Source organism: Eschscholzia californica, unplaced genomic scaffold (genome assembly GCF_041429995.1).
Source record: "Eschscholzia californica isolate CP2 unplaced genomic scaffold, dmEscCali1.0.p SCAF_2, whole genome shotgun sequence".
In the NCBI taxonomy this organism is placed as follows: domain Eukaryota; kingdom Viridiplantae; phylum Streptophyta; class Magnoliopsida; order Ranunculales; family Papaveraceae; genus Eschscholzia; species Eschscholzia californica.
This window is the reverse complement of record NW_028238309.1, coordinates 6,410,123-6,425,587: the sequence shown is the minus strand read 5'-3', so window position 1 is coordinate 6,425,587 and position 15,465 is coordinate 6,410,123. Positions and strand designations below refer to the sequence as shown.

Sequence of the window (15,465 nt, the reverse complement as noted above, 5' to 3'; positions counted from 1 at the left end):
CCTCCACCACTACCATCGACTACATCACCCCTTTCTCTCTCTCTCTCTCTCTCCCCTCCTACTCTCTATCTATCCCTTTCTATGAGAGCAGTTTGAGAGTTTTTAGTTTGATACCCACGTCGAGGGCAATGAGAGAGAGTCTTAGAGTTTTTAGTTTGACACCGATAGGTGAAGCCTTTGGCAAAAATGGGGAAGACACAAGTGTGTGTGTGCATGTATATTAAGGATGTGTTTGAGTCTTATTTGCTTACATTAATTTTCACATTGTATAATTGTCCAACCTAAAATTGGGTTGGGGTGAAAGGATGGGAAAATGGATTGACAAATTCAACCAAAGCACCAGTTTTAGAGGTTAGAAAAAATGAGTAAGTCAACCAAACCAATATAGAGATTTGCCAAAAAAACAGGAGGTCTTCATCTCTTTTTCATTTCTCCTGTTTTGGAGGCCATTCTTAGGTTTGTTTAGCAGTTTGATTGGTGCTAATGTTTTTAATTAACACAAGCCTCTATATTTAGTTCTACATAAAGACAACATTATGAGATTTTCCATTTTCTACTACAATGTACTTTTCTTGATGATATCTTTGCCTTCATCACCTTTTCATCTTCTTTCTCCTCCAACTCAATCAGAAAAACACAACTGGAGGAGAAGAAGAAAGAAAAGGAGAAAAAGGAAAGATCATTCATTCTTCCTAATTAGCTAAAATGAATGATTTATTCTCAAGTTCATTCAGGAAGTACACGGATTTACGACAACAAGTCGAGCTCGATGACATAGAAGCAGGAAAAGAAACAGTAAATCTCGATAGATTTTTCGAAGATGTAGAAAATGTAAAAGATGATATGAGAGTTGTGGAGAAACTGTATAAGAAATTACAAGATGCAAATGAAGAAATCAAAACAGCTCATAATGCGAAAACAGTCAAGGAATTACGTTCGAGAATGGACTCTGATGTTTGTCAGGTTTTGAAACGAGTGAAAATCGTAAAAGCAAAGCTGGAAGCACTCGAACGATCTAATGAAGCACATCGAAGTCTTCCTGGTTGTGGACCAGGTTCTTCTGCTGACCGAACGAGAGTTTCGGTTGTGGGTGGGATGGGAAAGAAATTGAAAGACATGATGGATGAATTTCAGAGTTTTAGAGCAAAAATGACAGTTGAATATAAAGAAACTGTTGAAAGAAGGTATTATACTATAACAGGAGAAAAACCTGATGAAAATATGGTCGAGAACCTAATATCAAGTGGGGAAAGCGAAAATTTCTTACAAAAAGCGATTCAAGATCAAGGGAGAGGTCAAATTTTGGACACTATATCAGAAATTCAAGAACGACATGATGCTGTAAAAGAAATAGAGAAGAACCTGATTGAGCTTCATCAAGTGTTCTTAGACATGGCAGCTCTGGTTGAATCTCAGGGACAACAGCTGAATAATATTGAGAATCATGTTGCTCATGCTAGCTCATTTGTGAGAAGAGGAACCGATCAGCTTCAGGAGGCACGAGAGTATCAAAAGAGCTCGAGGAAGTTCTATTGCTATGCTATTCTTCTTTCTATTGTTCTAATCTTTATCCTATTGCTGCCTATCCTAATTAATCTGATACCCATGTTGCTCTAATGTCTCAGAGTCTTAATATTTTGTTCTAATTGCTCTAGTTTCACTAAGATGAAGTCGTTTTCGGCGAGTCTAATAAATTTTGGTGCAGTTTTTCATGTATAATTAAGTTTTTCGATCATGTATGTCTAGGTTTCTCAACTACCCAAATGATTTTCAGGATGAGATTCTTCTACTCCTCTTTTGAACACCCAAATCAGTTTTGTTCATACTATTCATATAACAAGCGAAATATATTGATAATTCACATCGAATAGTTCTATACTTGCTTTAGCATCAACTCCTGAACAGAGATCAAATATGAAGCAAACGCCAACAAAATGGAAGGATTAATAATCACCCAAATCAAATTCAACATGAACTATTAGGTTTAAAAATCCGAAAAGTAGGTACCTTTACAAGACGAATTAACAAACTACTTCTAGCAAAATGCAACCAATACTATAATTTCGAACAAGAAGAATGAACACAATAATGGGTAGTTTTAGGTTTTCAGATACAAGTTTATTACTATACCATAGTTGTGTGATTCTTGAAAAAAAAAAAGAGATCTTGATTGTAAAATAAACAAGCTTACCCACCAAATGGATCAAGACCCAGAATTAGGCAATGCAGCCATGAACAAATTGTAAGATGATTCAAGATCAAAGTGAAGTTGTCTAGATTGTTGTTCACTTAGTTCATCAGAAGCACTCATATTAGATAACCTAGAAATCCATTCTTTCATCTTCACTTTCCCTTCAAAATCAGGTGGTAATATATTAAGCTTATTAAGAGATCCAGATAAATCATAAAGTATTGGATGAACTTGATCAACAGCAACCATATTCAGCTTCAAAGTATCCATGGCTGTGATGAAATTCTGAACACATTCAGCAACAGTAGCTGCTGAAGAAGTAGTAGAAGCAGCAGCAGCTGCCCTATGTTCAAAAGTGGCTGGAACACCAGATGAAACTAAACGGTTTAGGGCAGCAGGACAATCCATCTTGTAAATTTCAGTAAAACGTTCGATACTAGGGATTGTGCCGGCAAGAGAAGAAGTTAGGGTTTTGAACTGTGCTATAAGTTTTAAACATTCAGGTTCGTATTCAGATGAAGTGATTATATCACGAACATAAGATTTTTCAAGTTTTTCTGTTGCTTTAATGATTGCGTAGAGATCAGCGAAGTTTTCATACATCTCTCTTTCTCTCTTGTCGTTCCATAATTTGACCTCCATTAGAATACAATTCTCTCTCTAGACTTTCTCCTAATCAAAGAACTCCTTGAAATTATTGATGGTGGAGAGGCAAATCTGAACCAATTGAATGAGTGTACACAAATTTCCCCAAAAGTAGACCTAGAATAAGAAGATTCGTAAAGCTTGGATCTTTAACTAAATCAAGCTATGAGATGGAAGTAAAAAAATAAAATTGAAAACCCTAAAAGGAGTTCTGCTTTTGCAATATGATTCGGACTTTATTAGGGTTAAAGAATTGAGCTTGATTGAAAAGGAAACCCTAGAAAGGTTTTATCTAGATGAGAAAGTTAAAGAGAATAATAAAAAGAAGGTGAAGAGAGGTAATTTATGAAAGGGAAGGAGAATGGAAGAGGAAGAAGTTGTACGGAAATGAGGCTTCGTCCGGCCGTGTTGGTTCCAGGAAGGTGTTAACGGGTCGGGTATCACTCTACCCGTATTCGGAGTCTCCATCCATAAAGACAACCCGAATCAATCCAACCCGACCGGATTGGCCAAAAGTCCAAAACCGAATATTTTTCGGGCAAATTTTTTATTTTTAAATTGACTACGATGTACGATAGTCATGACAATGACGTTGATACCTCAAAGATGTGATAAGCACGATAACTGTCAAGTTTAACAAGAACAGGCTTAAAGGCCAACAGTTATGGTTTAAACCCCAACTACATTATTTATATCCTAGTAACCCTAAATTCAATAACCCAAGGATTCCACCTCCCATGGAAGACCAAAACCCGGGACCTCCAGGTTTTTTTTTTGGAGTTTATGTAAACACTTTGAACCACTCGGGCAACCAAGTGTTGACATTTTTCGAGCAATTAAACCTCGTCGATTTGGTTTGACGGTAGCAGAATCTACGAATCTCATGTTATAAATGATAGGGAACAAGAAACACCATGCAGATTCTAGACACATATTTTATGTGGATTGTTTGTGATACATTTTTTCGATGATTCTGGTCCACTAAACAACGGATCACGACAAACCACACTGTCTGAGAGTCTTCATAATTTTTCTTGTTTTCTATCATTAGCCTCACAAGCCAGAGATTTAATTGCTTCTGATTACCGTTCAGGAAAAATTGAGTTTAGAGTTTTGCATTGGAGACAAAAAAAATTGAGGGTCTCTATTTTCACCACCTAAGAGGGAGAATCTCAATTGGAACTTGACACATGGGATGAATAAATTAGTATCAAATGAAAGATCTGTCCACCACTCTTTGGTGCAGCGGTTGGACAACCCTCTTAAGTCCATAAGGTCGTGGGATCGAATCTTGGTGGAAGCAGTTCACCTACCAATTAGTCGGGATTTAGATTCGTGCTAGAACGGTTTTATAAATTTAAGTTAACGGTATAGATGTGGCTTATAAGAATCAACCAAAAGAAAGAGGAAAAATCTCCTTGTGGAACTAACAATTTTTGCAGAGTCTAAACCTGAAGATCAGAAAGTTCCATTGAATAAAAGTATGAACCCATTTTTCAATTTTGTTTGTTAATTAATTTGTTCGTATTTTTGTTAATTTCTCTAGTTTTGTTTCACTTTCTCTCTCTTAATTTATAGGTTTGTCTGATAGAAATTCTGTCAAAGATGAGTTTGGTATTTGGTCATCAGATTGGTGGATTCAATCTCAATTCCTCCAAGATTTCGACTTTCAGACCTACCCAGATTCATAGTTCCAGTAAGTCCCTCCCTCTCTCTCTCTCTAGAAATCATTTCTAAGTAGTAATATGTATCAAATCAGTTCTATACAAAAAAGGGTTTTCTCTTTTCAATCTCCTTTCAGTTAAAAATGAAATTTTGAAATGAGCCATCTATTTGATTGAAATTTTCCTTTTGGTGTAATTCAAGTAAAGTTGACACAAGAAGAAGTTGGTTACTTCTCATCCATTGAACTATTCTAAATGGTAGTGATAGTAACAGACTGAGCATCATACTGTGGATGAAATTGTAGTTTAGTTTTTTAATTTTGGGTAAGTTTCATAAACTCATGTTAGGTATTGTTTAAAGAGGTCAAAATGGAAAGGGTTATTACATATTTGTGGATAGGGTTGAATTTAGTTGTTTAAGTAGTGTTACGGTGAAGATCTAGAGAACCAAAAAAAGCAATAATGAAAGTGAACAATCCCACAGAATATAATAGACTTTGGTTCGGTTGGAAAACCTACTCCACAATGAACAATAACATGATGGTTTTCGCTATGTATGAAGAACAATATCACAGATTTCTCAAGGATTTTAGTATGTTGGCCCACTAAAACCTAGCACTCCGCCTCCACGAATTCTCTCCCAAACTGAAGAAAGCAGGAAACTCTACTTACATTGATGATCACCCTTTTTAAGACTAGGCCGTAACGTGAATGGGTCGGGCCAAAAATTTCGGCTAGGGGGCTTAAGCGTTTCCCACTTGGTTTTTTGGGGTTATATGTCGACCCATATTCAAGGCACTTTCAACAAGTAGGCATGGAAATTTTATCTATTTCAATGTTTAGAGTTCCTTTGTTGTTCAATACTTATCACACTTATTTACCATTTTACCTATCTTTGTTTTTACGCGATTCCTGAAGGTGGGAAATTTAAAGCACCTAGTAAGATGCTTGTGAGATCCTCCATCGATGACGAAACTGGCCGAGATACGACATTGGAACTCAGCAGAAATGGCAACTTTCATTTCAATGCGCTTGTTAGTGCAATCGCGGGTAATTGATGTTATTTTGTTTTGCTATAGACATATATAATCTCTTATTTATGAGTCCTACAACTGCTGTTAGTAGAAGATACTCATTGGTGTTGTTATCTTGAATACCACATTTGTAATGACAAACAAATGGATGACTTAGTTAACTAGTCTTAGTTATCGTTTATTTCTTTGTTGTTAGGAATATGATACCATAATAAGCTTTGGATTTGGATTCTACATATTTCAGGTGCAAATCTGGTAGCAGCTGATACAGCAAAGGCAATAGTTTGGTGAGATCTTAATTGTATTGGAGTTAATGATAATAGTAATAGTTTCTCCTACTGATTTTGAGAATTGCATATTTACCAGCAGATATATACTGTACTGATTGTTAGTGGTATTGGGCTCAAACCTAGCGATGTTGTCTCTGTGTGAGAGTAGTCCTTCATGGGAAAAGAGTACCCTAGTAACCAAAAATATAATACATAGGTCATGTCCACTCATCGCTAATTGATTTTGAGTTACATGACCGCAAACTTAACATGGTGTCAAAGTTAGGCTCACACGTGATAGGCCCACCGTTCACAAGTGTTCCACGTCACTCAACATAAAGATGTGTGTTAGGCTCAACGGCTGCCACGTGTGAGGGCGTGCAAGAATATTCCTAATGGGAAAAACTTGGCACTATGGTTGTGTTCGGCGTAGCAAGGAAATCTTTTCTCCTTTTCAAAACTTTTTAAGCTAAATGTTAAAGCTAAGCATTTTGAACATAATAAGAAGTTTCTTTAGCTCTCATATGTAATATGTTATGATTCGGGATGCAGGAGTTAGTTTTGTTGTAAATTTTGTTGCAACAGTTCCATTACCGTGTATATGTGTGATTTTGTGAGGTGTGTATTACTCTGCTTGTCTAAATATCAGTGTAGTGCAATTCAATTTGCTACTGATGCCCAATTCCGTTTTTAGGTAGTACTTTATTTACTAGTTCTTGGTATTTACATTATACATATATATAATCCGAGGCTTGGGTTAACGTTCCTTCTAGTCAGGAAGGAGCACAATCTATCCCCACCTTGGCTGACATAGGCGTTGGAGATTGGTTTGGAGGCCTTTTATTTTCAGCCGGACAAACAGCTAATGAAGCAGTTCAAGATCAGTTGTCAGCTCTCAGTTTTACTAGGTTTGCTTCTGAACTATTTTGAACTTTTGAGATTTTCAAGTAAATGGTGATCCTGGCCATCCTGCAAGCACCTCTACTAATCCACTGAGCGTTTTGCATGTGGGAAAGACACGTTCTTTAGACCCAAACCTCAAGTCAGGACTATCCCACCACATCCTGTCCTACATCCCTGTGTTAACTTTCGAGTTTTATTCACTATAATCACATTCACGCTGATATTGCTTTCTTCTTCCTCAGTTTAGCAGTAATTTTCGGTGCAGGGCTTGTAACAAGCCTATCTCCTTGTACTTTGAGTGTTTTACCACTTACTCTTGGATATATTGGTAAGTTTATTAAACTTGAACCTGTTGCAGTTTTCATTTTTGTCTTTCAATTTTTCAGTTGATAGTCAGATAGTCTTTTTCTAATGTTCGGTGCTGATTTAACGCTCTTTTGTCAACCAGGAGCTTTTGGATCTAATAAAAGCCGAGGTCAGGTAATGTTTCTTACAAAATGGGTTCTCATCAAGTTTTTGTTTCACATGATTAGATGATTTCGTGTAAAACTCAAGTTTAAATTCACACGATCGGATGCCTAAAATGAAGAATGACCACTTTAAGTTCTTATGTTTCTATGCAAGAACACGATTTCATTTATTGGTTTCTTTCTTCTTTTTATACAAAATTCGATGTGCTACCTTTGTGGTTAGGTTGTTGGGGATTCAGTGGCCTTCTCTTTAGGATTAGCAACAACCTTAGCAATCCTAGGCGTAGCTGCCTCGGTCGCTGGTAAGGCTTATGGACAGGTAGGACAGGGGCTACCCGTGGCTGCTTCTGGCTTGGCTATTCTTATGGGCTTGAATCTTTTGGAGGTAACTAATCATAGTACTTGCAGTGAAAGTTTTGTTAAGGATAGTTTGTAGCTCTTCAAGTTCCATCTTCAATTTTACCACTGAGACGCCGCGAAGTCTTTCTCTGTTGAAGCCCAAATTAGATGTCCATTTTCATTGGCTTCTTTTTGCATTTCTTTTGCATCTAGCTCTGTTAAATGGACCCATTTGAAAATTTAGATATTGACAAACTTGATACACTTTACGTACTGATATGGGTCGTCATTGTTGCAGATAATCGAATTAAGACTCCCCTCATTTTTCAACAACTTCGACCCTCGGGCAGCAGCTGCTAATTTCCCTTCAAGTAAACACCTTACGCCCTACTTTTCCACTACTTGCTTCACGCGATTCTCTGAAGCTGACTCTACCCGGCCGAGTCTAGACAACCCAAAACACTCTGAACTTTACAAATCTCTTTTTCTGGTGTCACTCTGAACTTTAAAAAAATCTCTTTTTCAGGTGTACAAGCATATCTAGCTGGCCTAACATTCGCATTGGCCGCCTCCCCTTGTAGTACACCCGTGTTGGCCACTCTACTTGCATATGTCGCCACATCCAAGGTACCGTAGTTCTTGCTTGCTACAAATAACCCGAGCCATGATCAAGTGATTTTTCAATCATTTTGATTGTTTAGTGGTCTTAAATTGGCATCCGATATTTGTTGTGGGCACCAGGATCCAGTAATAGGAGGTAGCTTGCTTTTAACATACACGACCGGCTATGTTGCTCCACTTCTTCTTGCTGCATCTTTTGCAGGAGCATTACAGGTATTGATCCCTTTAGCCGATATAAAAGTATAAATACGAAGATATCTGATATCCTATCATAAGTCTGTTGATTATCTTATGTTCTCGGCAAACATGGTCAAGTTTTTCAAAGAATAATTTTTAGTTTTTTTTTTTTTTTTTTTTGTTGAACTAGAATCTTTTTTCTTTTTTTTTTGTTGAACTAAAAAAAAAGGATTTTTTTTAGTTTTAGATCAAGACAACTATAACTCAAAATTAACATTTCATTTGTATATTGTTTTTGTGTGCAGAGTTTGTTATCATTTCGAAAATTTTCGGCATGGATTAATCCAACTAGGTATATTTTATGGACTTCGACGTATTCTTTTTATGAGAATTTTGGCAGAAAAAAGAAAAGAAAAGATAGGTCCCACCGAGACTTGAACTCGGGTTACTGGATTCAGAGTCCAATGTCCTGACCACTAGACCATGGGACCATTTGTGAATTTCCAGGACCCAATTACTTATTAAGTGTATTTGAACCAGCTACAACTCCATAGTCCTATTGATTAGTACTAACAATAATCAGGATGCCGATTCACCTAATCAATGGCTAAATACCATGCCAGAAGAGACTAGGCCGCTAGGGTGGCTAAACCAGAATCAAGTCTAACTGATTGGAATCTGGGTTAACCCTGATATAGTTCAGCTGGTCTGGTCGTAAATTTGTTAACTCACAATAACTGCCAATTTGATCCATTTGTACCCGATCTTTTTCACTTTTAAAGATCCACATACATTTAGATCAACTTGATTTCGGGTAAGGGCTATGAAATATTTTATTTACATTTTTGATTTTCGATTTGGTTTTTGCAGTGGAGCACTTCTCTTGGGAGGAGGCCTTTATACTTTTCTGGATAGACTTTTTCCTGTCACAACAATGGTCATGTAGTGATCTCCAATAGACATGCTCAATGAGTGATCACTGTTTCCATATTTCCCCCAACACTTTATTTTTCCATACTAGTTTACCAAGTTATGGCATTAGAAATCCATGGAAGGGATCTTCTTGGATACCATTGTATATATGTATACAGTATACAATTTCGAAACTCATTTTCGTGTATCAAGTGCTATACCGATCCTTAGATCTACAAATGTTTGTTTTGATATAGATCATTCTCATTCGGAATGGTAGGGTTATTTGGTATCAAACACCTTCCGGACAGATCATTCTCACAAAAAATCTTTCCCTCACAATGTTGTAAGCCGCTATTTGTTTACGTTCTCGCCTGTTCTCTCAAATGGAAAGATAAATCTCTGTGAACACAATCGATGTAGCTAGGTTGACCTAATCTTTTATTACTCATACAATTGAAACACCAAAGTATTTTGAAAAAAAGAAATAAGGAAATGAAAGCTAGCTCTAGAAACCACCCTCTCATCAAGTTTGATTTATATTTCCTTTAAAAAAATGTACTTTTCTTGTATGAGAATACAACACCAATATACTGTCTCCGGACAACTCTCTGAACCTTCTAGGGTTTTGAGAACATCCCTTGTGTTAGTGATGAGAAATCAAAATCTTTCCCTGACCTGGATGGAGTTGCCGAGGGGTGAGGTCTAGTCATGCCAGTGGTGGATGTGCCATTGGTAGGAGCAACTGTCCCCATAGTATACATACTGCAATAACGAAAAGGTGCACACGTTCGTTAATAAGGTTAGGAGGCTAGGGTACATAATACTTAGAAAACATGGATGCTATAATAACGCTTATACTGTATAGTGAACAGAGAATAATATGACCAGGCCTATAAGCAGATACTCCATGTTTAAAACTTTAGCTGCCGATCTTTTTGCATGTGCTTTGATGTGGTAGTGTTGTAGTGAAGATTCAGTTGTAGTGAAGATTCAAACGTTTGAACTAATCGGTGGGGACGTTAATAATGGTACGAGTACACTAAGAAGTTGCAGTTTTCTTAACGAATTACTCCTATATTCTAAAATCAAAAGAAAAACGAGTACCTGGGTGTAGAAAAATTAATCATGTTCCCAGATGCTTCTACTGGTCTAATATTCCCCATCTGGCAAAATAGCGCAAATTTACAAATAAGAAATCATCTCATTGATCCAAGGTCACAGCTAGTTTCCCGAATATTTTTCTTAAACAGTTACCTGCATTACTTTCTGAAGATCATTCTGCCCACCAACTGGCATTCCCATTCTGGGAACTTGATAGCTGAGATTTGGCCAGACCTGGGGGTTCATGCCACCTCCAACAGCATGAGCACCATTAGAACCAGGTTGCAAGTTATTGCCAGGAACTACTGGGATTCCACCTCCCGACTTAACTGCCGCAGCCATCAAAAGAGACTGTTGGTGTGCCAGCATTGCTAGTTGCTGTTGATGGATGGCGAATGGTGATACCGTATTGCCCTGCATCAAGGGGTAAGAGAATACAACAGTTTCATAATTGTTAATAATAAACTGATCAATCGAATTTTTCACATGAAGTGCTGAATTTTATTGTATGTGATACAGCAAGTCATGTTCTTATAGGCCACCCACGTTCATGTATTACAGAAAAATGGAGGAAGATAATGTCGAATAATTCAACTATCCTATAGAATATATCAATCGCTAATAAGCAGCTCTCAGAGATGGACTAGTACACAGTAATTACCTTTTCAAATAGGCTCATAATGTCTCCTTTTACATCTTTCTGGGGTTTTTGTGGAGATGGCATGATTGATGGGGAATCCTTAAATAAATCCTCAATCCCCGTTGCAGTCTGGGTTTTGCTATCAACTGAGTTGGCGGAACCAGTTTTCTCTGATGAAGTAGTTGATTCCGCAGCTGCAAGTTTTCAAGATTTAAAGTCATCACTGGTTGAAAGTGGCTGGACATAATTAAAAATTACGATGCACTTTCACGTATCTGGCGAGACATAGATTGGAAGGAAAAAAACAAATAAGAACAAAAGGATAACAATATGAATCCAAAAGCCACTTTTGGATAGTGAATCACGTACCCTGAAATCCAGCCCATGAGTTGTCATCAGCAGAAGATGCGTCTGAGCCATTTTCACTAGGTCCATCCATTGATAGCATGTTGAAAAGATCAGTAGCAAAATCAACCTTTGGAGGCGATGTAACTGATGTAGCAGCAATTGCCGATGTTCTTGACTGTGTCGGTTCTGGTTTCTGCTCGACTGGTGATGGTTTAGGTTCAGCAGGTACCTATGTATCAGGTCATGTAAGTTATAAAAGAGTTGCAAAAACTATCAGAACATTAAACCAGGTAACTTGAAAATACTACATGTGTGTTCAGACTCTTGAATTTCTTTATTAAGTAACTAAGAGGACACATCAAACCTTTGGTATTGAATTTATTCACCACGGCTCATTTTATATAAATCCACATATAGACAATAATGGACTCTCTAAACATTAACATGACTCTCTTCGTCTTTGTAATGGAGACGGACTGACGGAGTGCCTTAAACATCTAAGATTGTTAATCATAATAAAAAAATGATCATTTCGTGAAGCCCTAAATAATTTAACCTTCTGTTACAAAAATGATTAGACATTCAGCTTGAGTAATGACCAGTTGACCACGTAAGTTAATACAAGACACGAGAATAAAACACCATACTAAGGATCGAAAACTATGTCTGTAACACCAACTTCATCCCAATTCAGACAGCAGTTTCTAGATATTAATCTCTGCACGGGCATCTCAAAAAGTTTCTCATGTCACATATAACAAAATGAATAAGATCTAAGTGGGATTCTGCTCATAAAAGATTAAACAAAAAAATTGGTACAACAAAGAAAACACAAAAATTACCTGGACTGCTACTTTAGGAGGAGGACTACTGATTCTTGTAGCAGGAAAATTGACTCTAGTAGCAGGAACCCTGTTCCTCGTAACAGGGGTGGCGTTCCTTCGCTCCTCAGAAATGTCTGCATTACTGGTGTGGACATGGTTACCTCCGTTCGCGGGTCTCTGTCTATAACTAGAAGCTTTCTCTTCCAACATATTTGAAGGTGCCTTTGATTTTCCATCCCTGGGAATCCATCTTTTCTCTTCATACCTAACAGTTAATAGAACTATCATTCTTTAGTAATACACTGTATACACACAAATTACCTTCTTCATTCGCAATAAAGCAGGTACCCTCTCAAAGTTGAGTAAAAAATATAAAACGAGTTTGTAGGGCACACTGCAAGTATTTGGTGATAAACATCTACAGGAACATACTTTGCACGAATGAAGTTCTCAATGCCAACTCTGTCGTAATTAGGAGGTAGGTCTGCTTCCCAATAGCTGTTTGACTTCTCATTCCCCATAGCTGCAGAACAACCACAAATGGCATTAAGTAGGTAGTTGCCACTAATATCAACTCAGGAATACACAGTAAGAAAGGCCTGAGAACATATGTAATTCTTACATTGGATAAATGCAACCTGCTCTGGAAGCCATGTGTCTAGCGTTGCCGATCTCACCTGCATCATGGTTCACATACAAATTAGGAAGGCTGTAAAAACCACTAGTACTAGGGAACAGCCAAATCTCTATTCATCTTGAGAACAGCATATGGAAGACGAAATGTATGAAAAGGAAGTGAACAGACAGACCAAATATTGATAAGACAAGACGAAGAAAGAGCTGCTCTGTCTAAACAAGCACAATTTTCTATAAATGAGTGAACCTCTTTTCTGAGGGTAATATAGAATATATTTATTCATCTAACTTAGGTTTCAAGAATCAAAGAGAAATAAACTCATGCATGACTTTTATGGCCAAAAAAATCAATTTAAACCTATCTTGATGCAATTTTCATGCTTGGTCCGATACAAAGCATGCAATCAAAACTTTGCCAAGTATGTAAGTCATGAAGAAAATCTCACCTTCGAGATGTGTACACCGAGGCTTCTATGGATTCCAGAACACTGCATGCATATGAAGATTCCCAAATTCACACTAGCCCATCTTGGTCCTCTGTAATGAAGCAAATCACATTAACATTAGCCAGATGGACACCAAGAACAAGCTAAGGTGGTTCTAGGTCAAGTTCCACTTTGCTATACTATGACAGTAAACAAGTCCTCCGGGTACTTACTTGCTTTTACAGTCAGCGCATTCCCTATTCTCTGGCAATTTAAGAAGCCCCTCCAATATCTGTACATGAACATTTTTAGTGGAGACAAAGCTTAATAAAGGAAATACCTCCCTTTGAATTTTTTTTAACCAAATAAACGATGAAACTTAGTTTTAGTTCAAACACAGTCCTTTAAACCTCATTTTTTTGCCAAATAAAGCAACTTTTGTAACAAAAAAATCAACAAAGATTTTAAGAGAAAAGACAGTTATCCATTTGGTGATACCCTAAGCACTTATTTTGGTCAATAATGATCACTTTTGCCTCAAATTCAATTACTAAAATTGATGCCTTCATAATTTTCTAACAATTTAGATGTATAATCAACATTAGTGTACAAAAATGGAAGTATCAAAATGACCCACAATTTGATGGTTCAGACTGTCAAACAAAAACTACAAATTTCAATTTCAACAACGAAAAAGTAACAGTTTTTATAACTCTATGAAACAAAAACCCTAAAAAATATCAAATTTAACCATCAAAACCCCCCAAATCATAATAAAATATCTGAAATTTTCAAGCTTTTGTTCCTTCACAAAAATTTTGAAATCACAAAGTTCAACATGAATCAATCAAAACCCAAACACATAAAATCTCCAATCCAAAAACCTAAAGTTTTACACAGTGAAAATGAATTGCGAACAAATTAAGGAGAGAGAAAATCAACCTTTTTGTGCCTGGCATTGAGCTCTTTGGAGACTTTAGCCTTCTCATTCATGGTGAAATTAACACAAAAACTGAATAAATTTTAAGAACAGATTAGAGAGATAGAGAGAGAAAGGTGAAGAACGAAGACGACCCTCTCTTTCACTTTCTTTCTCTCTCTCTAGACGTTAGATTCCGATGAAAGAGAAACAGTCGAAGAAGAACGTGAAACATAAATAACAGAAGAACATTTTATTTTATCAGACCCATCTTTCATCTCTCATTCGATAAAACGTATACGATACGACATTTGTTTCAGAAAAACGGCGTTATTACTACATGTTATAATGACAGTGACACGATGTTACATCCCCGCCCCAAATAACAGTCACACCATTTCTCATGGATTAACGTACGGGTGAGCAGTCGCCCAAACCGACTAGACCGAACTAAACCAAATGGTTTTTAGGCCGAGCCGAATATTTCTATAAAAACAATCAACCGATCATTATTTAGTTTGGCTTCAACTTGGATATTGGAAAACTGAACTGACCGTACTATACATATCGATAATAGTTTAAAGAGTGACGTGGAATTTTAACTTTCATTCATCTTACTTAAGTTCACTGTTTTTCCTCATGTTTTATTTGATTATGTGAGTTCGGTTGGACCGACCAATCAAACTCAAGTCGAACAGTACTTAGTCCGAATCAGGTCGAAAGAAGTCGGTTGACGATTTGATCGGTTCAGCTTCGACCGATGATTTAGCCGAACCGCTATTGATTGGTTTAGCTTCTGCTTGACATTAAATGGTCGGCAACCGACCGTTGCCCACCCCTAGATTAACCACTATACTAATTTTTTTGTTGACGACAACTATACACATCGTGTTATTTATACTTCGAAAACTTACTGACGAGAAACAAAGTTACAACAAATTAAAAAAAACTGAAAAATACAACTCGAAACTTTCCTTGGTTTCCTTTTTGAAACAATCAAAATGACATGAGCATAGTAGACATATTTTTTTTTTTTTTTTTTTGTTAAGAGATACAAATATTATTAAGCTAATAAAGTGTCATTACAATAGAAAGAAACCATAAAATAAGGAATTCTGCTCCAAGTTTTCGATTTATTCTTCTTTCTGGCCCATTTAGCAAGCTTATCCGCCGGAGAGTTGAATCTACGATTAGTGTAACTGAATTTCACCATATGAATCTTGCGTTTTACCTCCTGAATTTTACGAAGATGGAGAAACGGTGTATTCATAACTTCATGTAATTTTAAATTACAATAGAAGATGGATTCCTGCCTCTACCAAGTTTTGATCTCATGATCTTCGA

General features: G+C 36.9%; 2 protein-coding genes, 1 non-coding gene and 2 pseudogenes across 7 annotated transcripts; 2 read left to right on the top strand and 3 right to left on the bottom strand.

Annotated features, from left to right (window-relative positions):
* The first annotated feature begins 289 nt into the window (after positions 1-289).
* Positions 290-1,716, top strand: LOC147555692 (syntaxin-124 pseudogene; annotated as a pseudogene). Its single transcript, XR_015235026.1, has one exon. The product of XR_015235026.1 is annotated as a syntaxin-124 pseudogene (transcript).
* Positions 1,717-1,964: 248 nt separating this feature from the next.
* LOC147555691 (vacuolar protein sorting-associated protein 28 homolog 1 pseudogene) lies at positions 1,965-2,833 on the bottom strand (annotated as a pseudogene). Its single transcript, XR_015235027.1, has one exon. The product of XR_015235027.1 is annotated as a vacuolar protein sorting-associated protein 28 homolog 1 pseudogene (transcript).
* A 1,232-nt stretch (positions 2,834-4,065) lies between these two features.
* CCDA (cytochrome c biogenesis protein family) lies at positions 4,066-9,465 on the top strand. Its single transcript, XM_086663365.1, has 13 exons — positions 4,066-4,317; positions 4,415-4,532; positions 5,419-5,550; positions 5,779-5,821; positions 6,577-6,711; positions 6,949-7,034; positions 7,155-7,186; positions 7,400-7,561; positions 7,814-7,886; positions 8,042-8,142; positions 8,257-8,349; positions 8,619-8,665; positions 9,184-9,465. Exons 2-13 carry the CDS (start codon positions 4,442-4,444, stop codon positions 9,257-9,259), a joined length of 1,071 nt encoding a protein of 356 aa, XP_086519491.1. The 5' UTR covers positions 4,066-4,317; positions 4,415-4,441; the 3' UTR covers positions 9,260-9,465.
* TRNAQ-CUG (transfer RNA glutamine (anticodon CUG)) lies at positions 8,733-8,804 on the bottom strand. Its single transcript has one exon. It is a non-coding gene; the product is annotated as a tRNA-Gln (tRNA).
* Positions 9,466-9,645: 180 nt separating the features above from the next.
* On the bottom strand, positions 9,646-15,189 carry LOC147555688 (ADP-ribosylation factor GTPase-activating protein AGD5-like). Of its 3 annotated transcripts, none has more exons than XM_086663362.1 (11): positions 14,145-15,189; positions 13,436-13,494; positions 13,224-13,314; positions 12,764-12,818; positions 12,574-12,664; positions 12,160-12,406; positions 11,339-11,546; positions 10,991-11,163; positions 10,483-10,743; positions 10,333-10,391; positions 9,646-9,990 (listed from the first exon to the last, which is right to left on the bottom strand). In XM_086663362.1, exons 1-11 carry the CDS (start codon positions 14,193-14,195, stop codon positions 9,846-9,848), a joined length of 1,440 nt encoding a protein of 479 aa, XP_086519488.1. In that variant the 5' UTR covers positions 14,196-15,189; the 3' UTR covers positions 9,646-9,845. The 3 variants fall into 3 exon arrangements, with proteins under 3 accessions (XP_086519488.1, XP_086519489.1, XP_086519490.1); XM_086663363.1 differs by having other exon boundaries at positions 12,172-12,406; positions 14,145-14,404; XM_086663364.1 differs by having other exon boundaries at positions 13,436-13,604; positions 13,710-14,349.
* Between the last annotated feature and the right edge of the window lie 276 nt (positions 15,190-15,465).